Below are 18,386 nucleotides of genomic sequence, written 5' to 3' on the forward strand. Positions count from 1 at the left end.
ACTGTCTTAGTCAACGACCCAGTGGTACACTGTCTTAGTCAACGACCCAGTGGTACACTGTCTTAGTCAACGACCCAGTGGTAAACTGTCTTAGTCAACGACCCAGTGGTAAACTGTCTTAGTCAACGACCCAGTGGCACACATGTCTTAGTCAACGACCCAGTGGTACACTGTCTTAGTCAACGACCCAGTGGTAAACTGTCTTAGTCAAAACTGTCTTACCCAGTGGTACACTGTCTTAGTCAACGACCCAGTGGTACACTGTCTTAGTCAGTCAACAACCCAGTGGCACACTGTCTTCTTAGTCAAGTGGCACACTGACCCAGTGGTACACTATCTTAGTCAACGACCCAGTGGTAAACTGTCTTAGTCAACGACCCAGTGGTACACTGTCTTAGTCAACGACCCAGTGGTACACTGTCTTAGTCAACGACCCAGTGGTAAACTGTCTTAGTCAACGACCCAGTGGTAAACTGTCTTAGTCAACGACCCAGTGGTAAACTGTCTTAGTCAACGACCCAGTGGTACACTGTCTTAGTCAACAACCCAGTGGTAAACTGTCTTAGTCAACGACCCAGTGGTACACTGTCTTAGTCAACGACCCAGTGGTACACTGTCTTAGTCAACGACCCAGTGGTAAACTGTCTTAGTCAACGACCCAGTGGTACACTGTCTTAGTCAACGACCCAGTGGTACACTGTCTTAGTCAACGACCCAGTGGTAAACTGTCTTAGTCAACGACCCAGTGGTAAACTGTCTTAGTCAACGACCCAGTGGTACACTGTCTTAGTCAACGACCCAGTGGTACACTGTCTTAGTCAACGACCCAGTGGCACACTGTCTTAGTCAACGACCCAGTGGTACACTGTCTTAGTCCACGACCCAGTGGTACACTGTCTTAGTCAACGACCCAGTGGTACACTGTCTTAGTCAACGACCCAGTGGTACACTGTCTTAGTCAACGACCCAGTGGCACACTCCCTTAGTCAACGACCCAGTGGTACACTCCCTTAGTCAACGACCCAGTGGTACACTGTCTTAGTCAACGACCCAGTGGTACACTCCCTTAGTCAACGACCCAGTGGTACACTCCCTTAGCTAACGACCCAGTGGTACACTCCCTTAGTCAACGACCCAGTGGTACACTCCCTTAGCTAACGACCCAGTGGTACACTCCCTTAGTCAACGACCCAGTAGTACACTCCCTAGCACTAACTGTATTGTTGAACTTGCTGAGATTATTCTGACTGAGAACTTTTTCATGTTTGAAAATGAAATGTTCATTCAACAAAAGGGAACTGCTATGGGTAGTAAAATGGCACCGAATTATGTCCATCTGTATGTGGGGTTGTTTGAGAATTATTGTTATTTTCAGCCCTGACAGTCCATTCTTGGGCCAAATCAAGCTCTGGAAACTGATGACACATCTCTTCTATTCCAGGGCACAGCAGAGGAACTTCATCAATTCCACTCCTTCATTAATATAAGCAGTGAGCATCTGAAATTCACGCTCACCTTTCATGCACATGTAACATGTTTTCTGGACATTTTGACAAGGGGGAGGTGGGGATGGCTTTAGCACGGACCTATACAGGAAGCCGACGGACAGGAATTGCCTGTTACACGGAAACAGCTTCCACCCTACACCCCTGAAAAAGAGTCTCCTATCTGCCAATACAGTGGCATATGCAGGATCTGTAGTACACAGAGAGACTATGACAAGCGTACTGTCTGGATGAGCGCTTCAGACAACGGTGTTGCCCAGAGTTTTTGCTGCACGACGCACTGGACAGTTACAAAAATATGACCCAGGATGACAGCCTCACTCCCAAACCTCCCCACCCCCCCTGACCAACAAGTCCTTTGCTTTCTTCAATACTCCTCACTTGGCTAACAGTTTGACCACATAAACACTGGTACATCAGATTGTGGATCTTCCACCGGTGCCAAGTAGCACCTTCCTAGACAATTTGCGGGATGGTAATTACAGATGTGGCCAATGTACCTACTACCCAGTGTAACTTTACGAACAAATACACAACATTCAATCACCCCATCTCGGGCAAGTGTTTATACCCCTGAAAGGGGGAAATATAGAAATAAATCACACAGAGAAGTACCTTCGGTTTCAAGTCACTTGAGTGTTTTCATATAAAACCATTTACATACACTACTGCTCAAACATTTTAGAACACCTACTCATTTTTTTTTTTTTTTACTATTTTCTACATTGTAGAATAATAGTGATGAGATCAAACTATGAAATAACACAAATGGAATCATGTGGTAACCAAAAAACTGCTAAACAAATGTAAATGTATTTTATATTTGAGATTCTTCAAATGACAGCTTTGCACACTCTTGGCATTTTCTCAACCAGTTTCACCTGGAATGCTTTTCCAACAGTCTTGAAGAAGTTCCCACATATGCTGAGCACTTGTTGGCTGCTTTTCCTTCACTCTGCGGTCCGACTCATCCCAAACCATCTCAATTTGGTTGAGTTCAGGGGATTGTGGAGGCCAGGTCATCTGATGCAGCACTCCATCACTCTCCTTCTTGGTAAAATAGCCTGAAGGTGTGTTGGGTCATTGTCCTGTTGAAAAACAAATTATAGTCCCTAGGGTTGCAAAGGGTCGGAAACTTTCCGGTAAATTTCCGGCAATTTTCCATGGGAAGTTGAGCCCGGGAATTTGGGGAATTTTGCTTAAATTCAAAAAAGTTAGCTTATAACAGTGAACCTTTTTTGTGGGATACACATAAGGCAAGTCCTGGTCTTGTGGCATATTTTGTTTAAACTATCCCCAATTCAATGGAGTTGCAACCCTCTGCATGCACAGTGCATTCTTCCATCACATGTGCAGTGCATTCTTCCATTGCATGTACAGCTGATTCTCAAGACTTGCACACTAATGAGATGCATTTGAGTCCACACTACTACACTGAGCCAAGGACTACATGCTTTCTGGTAAGTTTTGATTACAGTACTGGGTGGGGTGAATATATTTTATATGACATGTAAACAGTAGTCTACAGAAAAGTGTGTTTTAAATCAGTTCTAACTTGTTAACAATTTCTGCTAGTTAGTTTTTGCATTCTTGTGTGGGTTTTAGCTTGCTTGAGCCTGCTATCTGAGGAGTGTTCATTTACCTGTTTCCATACATGTTTCATTTTAAAACATGTATCTTACAAATGAGTTGTTTTAAACTAACTGCTTAACTATTTATCTGTACAGGGAATTGTATTATTATTTTTACTACATTTCTTCTAATCTTTACAGGAAAATGTCATGGGCACTATCTGATGCGTGGAGACATTTCACTGCAGCTAAGGTAGAAGGAAAAGCTGTGCACATTTGGAAATAATGTGCCAAATCATACAGTTGAAGTCGGAAGTTTACATACACTTTAGCCAAATACATTTCAACTCAGTTTCACAATTCCTGACATTTAATCCTAGTAAAATTCCCTGTCTTAGGTCAGTTAGGATCACCACTTTATTTGACAAATGTCAGAATAATAGTAGAGTGATTTATTTCAGCATTTATTTCTTTCATCACATTCCCAGTGGGTCAAAAGTTTACTCACACTCAATTAGTATTTGGTAGCATTGCCTTTAAATTGTTTAACTTGGGTCAAACGTTTCGGGTAGCCTTCCACAAGCTTCCCACAATAAGTTGGGTGAATTTTGGCCCATTCCTCCTGACAGAGCTGGTGTAACTGAGTCAGGTTTGTAGGCCTCCTTGCTGGACACGCTTTTTCAGTTCTGCCCACAAATCTTCTATAGGATTGAGGTCAGGGCTTTGTGATGGCCACTCCAATACCTTGACTTTGTTATCCTTAAGCCATTTTGCCACAACTTTGGAAGTATGCTTGGGGTCATTGTCCATTTAGAAGACCCATTTGTGACCAAGCTTGACTGATGTCTTGAGATGTTGCTTCAATATATCATAATTTTCCATCCTCATGAGTCCATCTATTTTGTGAAGTGCACCAGTCCCTCCTGCAGCAAAGCACCCCCACAACATGATGCTGCCACCCCCGTGCTTCGCGGTTGGGATGGTGTTCTTCAGCTTGCAAGCCTCCCTCTTTTTCCAAACAGATCAATGGTCATTATGGCCAAACAGTTCTATTTTTGTTTCATCAGACCAGAGGACATTAGTCCAAAAAGTACGATCTTTGTCCCAATGTGCAGCTGCAAACTGTAGTTTAGCATTTTTTATGGTGATTTTGGAGCAGTTGCTTCTTCCTTTCAGGTTTTGTCAATATAGGACTCATTTTACTGTGGCTATAGATAATTTTGTACCTGTTTCCTCCAGCATCTTCACAAGATCCTTTGCTGTTCTGGGATTGATTTGCACTTTCCGCACCAAAGTACGTTCATCTCTAGGAGACAGAACGTGTCTCCTTCCTGAGCGGTATGACGGCTGCGTGATCCCATGGTGTTTATACTTGCGTACTATTGTTTGTACAGATGAACATGGTACCTTCAGGCATTTGGAAATTGCTCCCAAGGATGAACCAGACTTGTGGAGGTCTACAATTTTTTTCAGAGGTCTTGGCTGATTTCTTTAGATTTTCCCATGATGTCAAGCAAAGAGGCACTGAGTTTTTTACATTTATTTTTTACCTTTATTTAACTAGGCAAGTCAGTTAAGAACAAATTCTTATTTTCAATGACAGCCAATGACAGTGGGTTAACTGCCTGTTCAGGGGCAGAACGACAGATTTGTACCTTGTCAGCTCGGGTACCTCTACCTGCCGCCCCGAAATACATCCACAGGTACACCTTCAATTGACTCAGGCTAATTGACATTATATATCAGAAGCTTCTACAGCCATGACATCATTTTCTGGAATTTTCCAAGCTGTTTAACTTAGTCAACTTAGTGTATGTAATCTTCTTGCCCACTGGAATTGTGAGACAGTGAATTATAAGTGAAATAATCTGTCTGTAAACAATTGTTGGTTAAGTGACTTGTGTCATGCACAAAGTAGATGTCCTAACCGACTTGCCGAACCTATAGTTGGTTAACAAGAAATTTGTGGAGTGGTTGAAAAACAGGTTTTAATGACTCCAACATAAGTATGTAAACTTCCCACTAGTGACAGACAATGCTGCAAACATGAAGGCTGCTTGGTCTAAAGTGGAGTCCTACCCTCACATCACACTCATTGGCTGTGCTGTGCATCCATTGAATCTGCTCCTCAAGGACATCATGACACTGAAAACAATGAATACACTCTACAAGAAAGCCAATGAAGTGGTTAGGTATGTAAAGGGTCATCAAGTTATAGCAGCAATCTACCTCACCAAGCAAAGTGAGAAGAATAAGAGCACCACAGTGAAGCTGCCCAGCAACACCCATTGGGGTGGTGTTGTCATCATGTTTGACAGTCTCCTGGAGGGGAAGGAGTCTCTCCAAGAAATGGCCATATCACAGTCAACTGATAAGGACAGCCCCATCAAGAGGAACCTCCTGGATTATGTATTTTGGGAGAGAGTGGTAAGCAGCCTGAAACTTCTGAAACTGTCACGCCCTGGTCGAAGTATTTTGTGTTCATCTTCATGTTTGGGTCAGGCCAGGGTGTGGCATGGGGTTTTTGTATTGTGGTGTGTTTTGTCTTGGGGTTTTGGTATGTATTGGGATTGTAGCTAGTGGGGTGATCTAGCAAAGTCTATGGCTGTCTGGAGTGGTTCTCAATCAGAGGCAGGTGTTTATCGTTGTCTCTGATTGGGAACCATATTTAGGCAGCCATATTCTTTGGTTGGTTTGTGGGTGATTGTCCTTAGTGTCCTTGTAACTGGCTAGTGTTAGTTTGCACCAGTTTAGGCTGTTTTGGTTTTCATTACGTTTATTGTTTTTGTATTGATTCGTGTTTACTTCGTTGTTTATTAAACATGGATCGCAATCTACACGCTGCGGTTTGGTCCGACTCTCCTTCACAACTAGAAAACCGTTACAGAAACCTATAGCAGTAGCCATTGCGGATGGCGGGAGACAATGCCATCCTGCCTGATGTTCAGATTCTGCTTGCAGATGTAAGAGCAGAAATCCGTACTGCCTTGCCCACTTCACTGTTGCTCCAAGCAGAGGAAACTGCAGTTCTGAAATACATCAAAAAGCGTGAAGACTTCTGCCTGAAACCCTTACACTCCGCAGCGTACATGTTGGACCCCAAGTATGCTGGCGGGAGTATCCTGTCTGGTGCAGAGATCAACAAGGCCTATGGTGTCATCACTACCATGTCTCGCCAACATGGCCTGGATGAGGACAAGGTTCTTGGTAGTCTGGCGAAGTACACTTCCAAGCAAGGGCTTTGGGATGGAGATGCAATATTGCAGTCATGCCAACATATCTCATCAGCCACCTGGTGGAGGGGACTTTGTGGATCTGAGGCTCTTTCCCCTGTTGCCTCCATCATCCTCCAAATCCCACCAACATCAGCCACCTCAGAGCGCAATTTGGTCCTTGTTTGGGAACACACACAACAAAGCACGCAACAGGCTGACCAATACAAGGGTTGAAAAATTGGTGTCCATCCGGGCAAATTTGAGGCTTTTTGAGCCTGACAATAAGCCATCCTCAACAAGGTTGGAAGGTGACAGTGAAGATGAGGCCTCAGAGTCTAATGTTCAAGAGGTGGACATTGAGGAGATCCAGGGAGAAGACATAGAAGCCTGAGAGGAAGACAACCAAAGCTTTAGTTTCTATACTCATTTTACAGATGTTGAAAATGTTTTTGGGAGATGCGATGGATCATTGGGGATCATTCATTTTTCCCTTTCTTTTGTTGTTTAGTGAAATCATGCCATTGAAGAGTCAACTCATTTAATTAGTTAAATTCGTAACTAAATTATAAAAAATAAAAAAAATCATTTGCAGTTATGTCTACTTATAATAAGGTAAAATGTTTATGTTTCTGTCTCCATATGATATGGTAAACATATCCAATGCAAAAAAACATCTACATTTAAATGGTATTAATATTAATTTGCATATATTCCTGTTAATTTCCATATTCCTGTTAATTCCGACGGAAAGTCTCCACCTCTGAATATTCCCCAAAATGTGCAACCCTAAAAGTCTCACTAAGCCCAAACCTGATGGGATGGCGTATTGCTGCAGAATGCTGTGCTAGCCACACTGGTTAAGTGTGCCTTGAATTCTAAATAAATCACAGACTGTGTCACCAGCAAAGCACCATCACACCATACCACCTCCTCCTCCATGCTTTACGGTGTGAAATATACATGCGGAGCTCATCCATTCACCTACTCTGTGTCTCACAAAGACATGGCGGTTGGAACCAAAAATCTCCATTTTGGACTCCAGACCTAAGGACAGATTTCCACCGGTCTAATGTCCATTGCTCGTGTTTCTTGGCCCAAGCAAGTCTCTTCTTCTTATTGGTGTCCTTTATTAGTGGGTTCTTTGCAGCAATACTACCATGTAGGCGTGATTCACACATTCTCTTCTGAACAGTTGATGTTGAGATGTGTCTGTTACTTAAACTCTGTCAAGCATTTATTTGGGCTGCAATTTCTGAGGCTGGTAAATCTGATGAACTTATCCTCTGCAGCAGAGGTAACTCCGGGTCTTCCTATCCTGTGGCGGTCCTCGTGAGTTTCATCATAGCGCTTGATGGTTTTTGCGACTGCACTTCATGTCTTAAAGTAATGATCGACTGTCGTTTTTCTTTGGTTATTTGAGCTGTTCTTGCCATAAAATGGACTTGGTATTTTACCAAATAGGGCTATCTTCTGTATACCACCCCCACCTTGTCACTACACAACTGATTGGCTCAAGCGTATTAGAAAGGATAGAAATTCCACAAATTAACTTTTAACAAGGCACACCTGTTAATTGAAATGCATTCCAAGTGACTACCTCATGAAGCTGGTTGAGAGAATGCAAAGAGTGTGCAAAGCTGTCATCAAGGCAAAGGGTGGCTACTTTGAAAAATTTCAAATATAAAATATATTTTGATTTAACACTTTTGTTTTGGTTGATACATGATTCTGTATGTCTTATTTCATAGTATGATGTCTTCACTATTATTCTACATTGTAAAAAATGTATAAAAACCTGTTTTGCCTTTGTCATTATGGGTTATTTTGTATAGATTGATGAGAGAAAAAAAACAAATCAATTTTAGAATAAGGCTGTAACAAAATGTGGAAAACGTCAAGGGTTCTGAATATTTTCAGAATGCACTGTATATATTGGATTTTCTGTAACTACTACAGTGCCCATCTAATTCATATCTAATTATTGGAGGTATACAGTGACCTATTTCAAAAACAACTTGTATCTACGGCCACTGCACGTAATGGTCATATTGGTGGGTATTTCAAGCTTCCAACATAATATTTTTTACTGTTGCCTAAAAAAGGTTCTGGATAGAACCAAAAAGGGTTCTATGCTTGCTTCATATATGTCACCCCAAAAGGTTCTCTCTCTCTCTCATATATATATATATATATACTAAACAAAAATATCAACGCAACATGTAAAGTGTTGGTCCAATGTTTCATGAGCTGAAATAAATTATGCCAGAAATGTTCCATACACACATAAAGCCTTTTTTTCTCTCAAATTGTGTGCACAATTTGTTTACACCCCTGTTAGTGACCATTTCTCCTTTGCCAAGATCCACTTGACAGGTGTGGCATATTACACAGGTGCACCTTGTGCTGGGGACAGTAAAAGGCCACTCTAAAATGTGCAGTTTTGTCTCACAACACAATGCCACAGATGTCACAAGTTTTGAGGGAGCATGCAATTGGAATGATGACTGTAGGAATGTGCCCCAGAGCTGTTGCCAGATAATTGAATGCTAATTTCTCTACCATAAACTGCCTCCAACTTCGTTTGAGAGAATTTGGCAGTAGGTCCAACTTGCCTCACAACCGTAGACCACATGTAACCACGCCAGCCCAAGACCTCCACATCCGTCTTCTTCACCTGCAGTATAATCTGAGGCCAGCCATCCTGACAGCTGATGAAACTGAGAAGTATTTATGTCTGTAATAAAGCCCTTTCGTGGGTAAAAACTCATTCTGATTGGCTGAGCCTGGCTCCCCAGTGGGCTGAGCCCCTGTTCAGTCATGTGAAATCCATAGATTAGGACCTAATGAATTGATTTCAATTGACTGATTTCCTTATATGAACTGTAACTCAGTAAAATCGTTGATATTGTTGCATGTTGCGTTTATAGATAGAAACTAAATTGGTTCCATATAAAACCCTTTATGGAACACAAGGGCTCTATATGGAACCAATTTTGGTTCAGTGAAGAAGAACCCAATGGGGTCTGATCAAAATACTACAAAAGGCTTCTACACAGAACCTTTTAGGGTTGCCAAGCAACCCTTTTGGTTCTATCCAGAACCTATTATTCTGAGTGTAGGTTTTAACTCGGTCCGATCGTATATATATATATATAATCCTTTATAACTATATGTACCTCTGTGATTAATTATGATTGACTATGTACAAAAGTTAATTGAACTGTCTTTATAAATACATTTATAATGTTGAGCCAAATATCTAGCCTGGGAGTTCAATTCAGGGATGATGTCACTGAAGGACGGGTGGATTTGCAGTGATTTATTATCTGAGACCTTTTTAACGTTTATCCGCTAAAGCACAATCTGTGTATTTATGTGCAAATATGATGATACCTTTGGGTTCCCTCAGAAGTTAGTCCTAAAGTACGTTTTGTACTGTAAATTCTGTACATGGTGTGTAGGCAGGAGGCTAGAACTCCTCATTACTGGGTGGGCGATGGTACTGCGTGTCTGAGCAGGCTATGCAATTAATTAAGCCATCCAAAGTATGCACAGCCAGTGCGTGAGTGCCACCTATATCACACATGGAAAGGCTCCCTCGTGAAAGAGATCCTGGTCTCAATGGGAATTCCAAATTAATGAATAAATAGACCGTCGCTAATTTGCATTTTTATTTTTTATCTATGGATTTCCAGCCTACCACTGCGCAAAGTGGCACAGCTCTATACCACGACCAAGTGTATTCACAACAGTATTGCTGACGAGCAGTGCGCGCTCCGACTGCGCTGATGCGTTTTCATTGGGTAGCAGCCCAGTGAACTTGTGCGGAGAGACGGAGAGAGAAGGAACCTGCGGGGTCCATTTAACACCAGTAGAGTGCACTCCGCTCCACACGCGCTGGGTCACTTCTCGAGGAAGAAACGGGCTGGTTTCTCCCCTGCCTTTGCTGCACCTCCGAAACATTTTAAAGGATCGGGATCCGTTTGAAGGACAACAGCGAATCTCCTCTCATGCCAGTGCGTGTTTAACGCTGGGAGGGAACAAATCTCCACTGTTTCGTTTCGTTTTAACGATTGAACACTGCAGTGTACAGTCCGACGTTTCACTTGGATTTTAGGAGTTCAAGCGCGGTGTGCGCTCATTCCCCTAACCATGGAATTATGGATAAAGTTGATGGTGTTGTACGGTTTCTGTTTAGGGGCAAGTGCTGAGAATGACGGCAGGTAAGTGCACACATCTCCACATATGGTTCAATAGGCTACAATTAATTATTTTTTGTTAAAAAAAACATTCTATCAATGATGTTGTTTTTGGAAGTGTTCATATTGCGTTGGTGATTGTGGAATGTGGAGAAGGTGTTGCTCTCATAAACTCTGAGCGAGTTTTTAAAGAGGTTAATGTGACCACGGAGATGCTATTGATTCCTAATTCCATGAACGCGACTTCCACATAGTGAGCATATGAGTTTGCAATGCATAGACTGAAACGTTGCTGATGTGCTGAAATGATTCGGGCTGTAGTCGCACTTGACGTACAGTGGAAGGAATAGACCTATACCAGTGTAATCTATTTTCTTCTCCCTTATTTTCATAAAAAATAACATCATTGTTTATCTCGAATAAATGGTGTACTTTTATATATATAAAAAATGAACATTAATATATGTTTGTAATGTTTTTGCTGGTGCTTTTTGTTTGGCATTCTTTATGTGGATCTACTAGGTCTATGTTAGTACGTAGGCCGAATACCACAGAGTTTCTTAACCATCTTTGGTAATACACAGTGTTTCGCTGTTTAGGCCTACATTTGCAAAAACCGAGTAGCCAGCAGCCTACTTTCTTTGCAAAGTCAGTTGCTTGGATTTCCCTCTCAATGAGCTGATATCACGGTGACAGCACCTACCTTGCCGGGTGGTTCATGTCCAAACACGAATCCCGTGAAGTATTTGGAAAGGAGAAAAGTGCCCAATCTAAAGAATGTTCCTGAGATTGAAATCTACATCTACCTTATCTGGTGCAGCTGTCATTTTTTGTCTCTCTCCATAAAGGAATGTTATACAGCTCTTAATAAGGAGTAATAAAAACATCATACTGACGAATTCCATTTTAGGTCATTGTATATAAAACGACCTATATACTTTTTTTCTACCTATATACACAGTAAGCCCTCTGGTATTCCAGATATGTATTCCTTCAGGATACGTTTTCAAGCTTGTTTATTAATAAGACAGGTTCACTTTCACTGGACTGGCTCCAATGCACTTGCCTTGCAGTATTCATCATCATAAAGGCTGTTTCCTTTGGGAGAGTGACACAGTAGACTGAAGAACTGGAGGCTAGGTTGCATCCTATATGGCACCCTATTCCCTGTGGAGTTCCCAATGGGCCCTGGTCCAAAGTAGTGCACTATATGGCACCCTATTCCCTGTGGAGTTCCTTAATGGGCCCTGGTCCAAAGTAGTGCACTATATGGCACCCTATTCCCTGTGGAGTTCCCAATGGGCCCTGGTCCAAAGTAGTGCATTATATAGGCTATAGGGTGGCATTTCGGATTGGATCCTCAATCTGAGTGCTGGTCCTATGGTGCATTGAAGACAACCTTTATTCTGTATCTCAATAGGATAGAGTTTCAGGTCTCACACTATAATTGGATTAGACTCCGTACAAATAGCAATAGAGTGAGACAGAGTTGGAGAGTATTTCTAAGACGTGATATTACTCCAATAGTGATCGCAGTCGAGCGTTTTAATTTGGTTTTTCACCCCCATTTATTGTTGTCAGACAGACTGAGCCCTAAGCACAATCCATCCCTCACCGATACCTTACACAAATAAGGTTTCAGAGTCAATAGAATATTTCTTAGGGATTGATAGGGCTGAACTTTCCTACCTGTCTGTCGTTAAACACTGGTTGGGGCGTGTGTGTGTGTGTGTGAAGGTGAGAGTGTGTGAGTGATTGTATGTGTTTGTGGATGTTTACTCCAGGTTCTTGGTCACAGTGTCTAATGTTAGGTAATATTAATGTGTTGTGACAGGGCCACGGTCCCAGTCTGGTGAGTTGTGCTGATATTTCCCCATGATGCCCTTCCCTGCCCAACCCATAATGATAATTTACATTAAACGAGCAGCATACGTAATTAGCGTCACCCTCTGATGGACCGCGGCTTGTCACGCGGGTCATTATTGGCCTATTTCCCCGGTTATAAACCTGGCCTGCTGACTTCAATCTAAATTCATAGGGAGAGGGTCCCGTGAGAACACTATGGAGGAAAGTCATTTATTATCTGAACTAGCTGTTTGGAGGAGAGAGCTAATGGGCTAAGCTAGCAACTGAGGGGGGCGTCACCGCTCACTGGCCAGCCACAGCAAGGTCGTTTTGTCCTAGTGGTAAATTGGCTCAAAACAGGCCTGATTAATTACAGATTAACTATACCTGTAATTCCCTGTTGAGGGGTTTTCATTACTCATCAACATTGTTGTCAGTAATGTTTAGTCCAAGGATGAAAAATGGCGCTAGGCCAATCTTGTTGTGATGTGGTCTATAAGTGATTCTGTATTGTAATCAGGAAATGGGCTATCTGAGGTAAGGTCACAACACTTTGCCTCGATGAAAGACTACACATCAGATAACATTTAAAGGACTAGTTCGCTTTTTTTTAAAAGCCACAATCCTGAGTTTGTATGTCAGACCATTAATCAGACCACTGAACAGCTAGGATGAGATATTTTATCCTAGTTGGAGAAAATCCAGATTCTCCCTTTAAATAGCCACTACTCATGGAGGCTATTTCTCTATGATGATGTCGCTGCATTGCTTTGCTCCAGACACAGCCAATACATTCCAATCCTCCTCTCTCCAAGTTACTGCTCCAAACCATGTCCTCACTCTCCTTCCAAACATCCTTATTCTAACAACATTAGACCTTCAAAGATAGACAGACCTTATTTTATCCCCCAGGGTTGATGTTAAAATACGTGAATAAGTGTATACAGAGAGAGCAAGCCATTTTCCTGGACATTGGTCAAAGTCATTCAGCAGGACTAGTGAAAAAGGCTACATGTCAACCGGTGCTTACAGAAGTGTGTGGTACTAGTCGTTTTCAGAATAGAAGCGAACCACTTTCATGAACATTTATAAAGCGATGCGCTCTTTAACATGAGTGTGCTACTTGTCCTCAGGTATTTAGATTAAATGTGTATGCAAAGGTTGTGTGTGTGTGTGTGTGTGTGTGTGTGTGTGTGTGTGTGTGTGTGTGTGTGTGTGTGTGTGTGTGTGTGTGTGAGAGAGAGTGTGTGTGTGTGTCACTGTCAAGCAACATCGCAGCCATAGATTGTTATTATTACTCTCATCATTCTGAGGGACACTTTTAAGACAGATTATTATCATGCCATATTATAATGTCTCTTAGTGCCATTTAAGTGTCGGGTGCTGCTATATGAGCAATATGTCATCCTATTCATTGTCAAACAGCAGAGATTGGCCTATCTCACACACACACACACAGACACACACACCCTGGGCTAGATGATGGACTAACATGGATCCTTTCCCCCAGCGTCTGTTGTGAAGACCCTGTCTAGTGGTTTGTTTTCCTGATGAGACACCAATGGAATGCAAACGTGATAATTCTGTGCTTCAGTTCCTTCACAGCTTACTGCAATGTAGTACTATTCATACACAGAAGGTCAGACATAGACATGGATAAAGAAGGATAAAGACATACATCTATCTGATCTGCCGTCAACGCAATTATTCTACAGCGCACCGTGTTCAGAATGATTACAGTAATAACACAATATGAATTTTACATGGAGAAGTTGATGGGACATCACTCCAACATACCGTAGTGTATAACTGACCTAGTCATAATTCAGTTCTACTTTGATAAATCGTGTTATAACAGCACAGTTGTGTGCATGATTCTGCCGTGTTCCAACAGCCGAGGGCTATGCTCAGTTTTATGACTGATGGAGGGAGAGAAAGAGATGGAGGGAGAGCGTGGTAGAGATGGAGGGAGAGAGTGGTAGAGATGGAGGGAGAGTGGTAGAGATGGAGGGAGAGAGTGGTAGAGATGGAGGGAGAGAGTGGTAGAGATGGAGGGAGAGTGGTAGAGATGGAGGGAGAGTGGTAGAGATGGAGGGAGAGTGGTAGAGATGGAGGGAGAGAGTGGTAGAGATGGAGGGAGAGAAAGAGATGGAGGGAGAGAGTGGTAGAGATGAAAGGAGATGGAGGGAGAGAGTGGTAGAGATGGAGGGAGAGAGTGGTATAGATGGAGGGAGAGGGGTAGAGATGGAGGGAGAGAGTGGTATAGACGGAGGGAGAGAGTGGTAGAGATGAAAGGAGATGGAGGGAGAGAGTGATAGAGATGGAGGGAAAGAGAGAGATGAGGGAGAGAGTGATAGAGATGGAGGGAGAGCGTGGTAGAGATGGAGGGAGAGTGGTAGAGATGGAGGGAGAGTGGTAGAGATGGAGGGAGAGAGTGGTAGAGATGGAGGGAGAGAAAGAGATGGAGGGAGAGAGTGGTAGAGATGGAGGGAGAGAAAGAGATGGAGGGAGAGCGCGGTAGAGATGGAGGGAGAGAGTGGTATAGATGGAGAGAGAGAGTGGTATAGATGGAGGGAGAGGGGTAGAGATGGAGGGAGAGAGTGGTATAGACGGAGGGAGAGAGTGGTAGAGATGGAGGGAGAGAGTGGTAGAGATGAAAGGAGATGGAGGGAGAGAGTGATAGAGATGGAGGGAAAGAGAGAGATGAGGGAGAGAGTGGTAGAGATGGAGGGAAGGAGAGAGGTGGAGGGAAAGAGAGAGATGGGGAAGAGAGTGGTAGAGATGGAAAGAGAGAGAGAGACAGTGACAGAGAGCGCTTTCTCCCTCCCTCTCTCTCTCTCTCTCTCTCTCTCTCTCTCTCTCTCTCTCTCTCTCTCTCTCTCTCTCTCTCCCATCTCACCTCCTGTTCCACTGGCGTGGCATCACACGTCTCTTTATGAGGTACCTCTCAAAGTTCATTAGCATCATCACCTGTTCGTTGGCATTGCTGCCCTGCCTGCCCGCCGCACAGGGTCGACTACACTGCCACTTTTTTTGTGTTGCAAAAACGCTTCAGGCAAACCAATTATCATCCTCCCACTCAGTTGGCGAGGCTATGCCCGCAATATCATATCACTTTTAGGCCCTATTAGTTTTACGCTGGTGGATAAAAATTACCCCTGAATAATAACAGCCAAGGAGTTATGTTTAAATTAGTAATACGATGATGAACCAATTTGCAGCAACTCTTCCTCCTCGTTATTATGTGTTAATCAGCTATTTTAATGATGTCTTTCACCCGTTGATCCACATTCAATATTGATAGTTATTAGCAAGGCATGCTATTAGCTATCAGCAGAGGGTTGTGGCAATGGGACTATATCCCTGTATCTGACCAGGTGCTCAGTGTGTGTGTGTGTGTGTGTGTGTGTGTGTGTGTGTGTGTGTGTGTGTGTGTGACCTGTGGCTCCATCTGGTCAGTGGTCCTGCTGTGTGTGCACGGTAACTCTCGGCCCCCAATTCACAATCATGTTTGGCAATCGATTCCAGAGCCCTCTCCTCTGCTTCTTTATCTTCTCCTTCCTTCTCCTCTTCTCTTCTCTCCTCCTCTCTCTATTTCTCTCCTTAACATTCCCAATGTGTCTCCTATTGGATTGTGCTCAGGGCTCCTGATTTTCTCTCTCTCTCTCTCTCTCTCTCTCTCTCTCTCTCTCTCTCTCTCTCTCTCTCTCTCTCTCTCTCTCTCTCTCTCTCTCTCTCTCTCTTTGCCAGCCATGCTGCGTACAAACATTTTCCCTGGTCCTGCCATTTCCACTTAGCATCTTCCATCAGACTTTCTCCACTGTGAAGTGATTGGCAGCGGGGGCAGACATTAGCATTTCCAGAGTTTTGGCAATGGAGGCTTAACTGGATGGGATAGCAGGAGGGTAGGACGTGTCCCGCATGCACAACCACGTCAATCTCAGTCTCCTCAGCCCTCAATGCTGAGGCACGATAGAGCAAGGCAAGACGCCCCCTTCTGCCAAGTGTTTTTTTCAAGACACCTTTGGCTACTTCCTTTCGATAACAAGCATCAGAACCTTGATCTCTCTGTCGTTACAAAACGTTCAGATATAAATTAATTGTCTAGAACGGAGATGATTCTGTGTCATGTAGAATTTAGAATCAGCTCTGTTCGTTCTATTTCTACTGTCTCTGATTCATTTAGCTAACGTCACAGAACACAACCATGCTCTGATCGTTGTCCCCATCCGAGGCATCCTTAAATGGGCTTAATCTTTCTCTATTTCCTGTTAAAAATATGTTGTGCTGTGCTTCCGCTACAGATAAATAAGTCATCCTACTCTACTCTGCCAAGAAGCTATTTCTCTGAAATAGAACAGAATGTAACATCAGTTCACAGAAACATTATATAGGCTGGTTTTCATACAAGAACTGTCATAAGGTATTTGCCCATTGCCAGGATGAAAACGGCTCTAGCCTCATGTTCTCTTTCCTATTTCTGAAAGATGGCATTATCCTTCCCCACTTTCTTTAATAGCAAATTACATTCTGACATTCTGTTTCTGATAATGTTTCATTTGGACGTTGGCACACAGACAGTCGATGCTCATGACGCCTCTACCTCGTTTGGTTTTGGCACTCAGAGCAGGGGCTTGTTCAACTGTGACATTCAGATTGGACTGTGTTGTGCAGAGCAGATAGGACTGTCTGTCATGCCATTGTGTCAGATCTATTCCTTTTATTTCTATCTGCGATGTTCAGAACATTTCACATCACTGAATACACCCCAGTCTGAAGATGGGGGGGGGGTCACATTATGAACGTCACAATGATAGCTCACCACAGTCTAATCTCTAAACACGCATGCACACACACACACACACACGCACGCACGCACGCACGCACGCACGCACGCACGCACGCACGCACGCACGCACGCACGCACGCACGCACGCACGCACACACACACACACACACACACACACACACACACACACACACACACACACACACACACACCTTCATTCTGAGCTATGGGAGTCTCTGCCTGGCCCCACAGATTAAAGTGTCAGTGATCACTGATGTGGAGAGAAGCTTGTCGTATTAGTTACATTCGGTCCTGATCTTCTGTAGTCTCACCCATAAGTCTTCAGCTCTGACATCACACCAACCAACATGGCTCCCCTGTGCAATAAATGCCAACCTGCTGATTGGGAAATGTCCTGTGTTTTTGTGCCAGCTCGCTCACAGATAAGTTTGTTTACTTTCCTTACACATTCTAAGCGACATGGGAGTAGCTTCGCATTTGGAAAACAAGTAACATTTAATTATGTGCTGGGTAAAGAATGAACAAACACATATTCAGTCTGCCAGTCAGTGCCTTGGGCTTTGTTTTGAATGAGACTGCTCTCTCTCTCTCTCTCTCTCTCTCTCTCTCTCTCTCTTTGTCTCTGTCTCTGTCTCTGTCTCTCTCTCTGTCTCTGTCTCTCTGTCTCTCTGTCTCTCTCTCCCTCTCTCTCCTGGCTTGGTGGGCAAGAACCAACAGACCCTGCTGGCTTTTAAATTCGTCCATTTTAATTGGCTGTGAACTGATAGAGCTGTCTCCTGACAGGTGGCCTCGGCAGATGGCCTCGTCCAATGGGCTGTGTCGCTACGGCGCCCGCATCGACTGCTGCTGGGGATGGACCCGGCGCTCCTGGGGCCACTGCCAACGTGAGTAGTGTCAACTCTACCGTGCCCGCTGCTGGGTTAGGGTTACCGGGGGCAACCAGGGTTTCCGACAGGGGTTGCCGTGGGTTACCTGGGTGTAGTTGCTGGGATCTAACCACAATTAGGATGTAGAAAGAGGATCAAACACCCGTCTAGAATCAATCAAATGTATTTCTAAAGCCCTTTTTTACATCAGCCAATGTCACAACGTGCTATACAGAAGACATATAGTAACTAAGGGCTCTGAAACACACACTCTACCAACGAGCACACGGCACACACACTTGTTCATAGGCACATACGTGGACGTACACACACACGAAGTGAAAAATACACTTGACATTTTCACTGCTGCTTTTG

The 18,386-nt window shown here is 43.5% G+C and overlaps 1 protein-coding gene across 1 annotated transcript in view; it reads left to right on the forward strand.

Moving 5' to 3' along the window:
* The first annotated feature begins 10,099 nt into the window (after nucleotides 1-10,099).
* npnta (nephronectin a) overlaps nucleotides 10,100-18,386 on the forward strand; it is a 61,525-nt gene continuing 53,238 nt past the window's right edge. Inside the window, 2 exon segments of the mRNA XM_065003781.1 lie at nucleotides 10,100-10,514; nucleotides 17,929-18,029. Coding sequence (XP_064859853.1) covers nucleotides 10,444-10,514; nucleotides 17,929-18,029 — 172 coding nt within the window. The 5' untranslated portion in view covers nucleotides 10,100-10,443.

This window comes from Oncorhynchus nerka, linkage group LG18 (assembly GCF_034236695.1).
Source record: "Oncorhynchus nerka isolate Pitt River linkage group LG18, Oner_Uvic_2.0, whole genome shotgun sequence".
Taxonomy (NCBI): Eukaryota; Metazoa; Chordata; class Actinopteri; order Salmoniformes; family Salmonidae; genus Oncorhynchus; species Oncorhynchus nerka.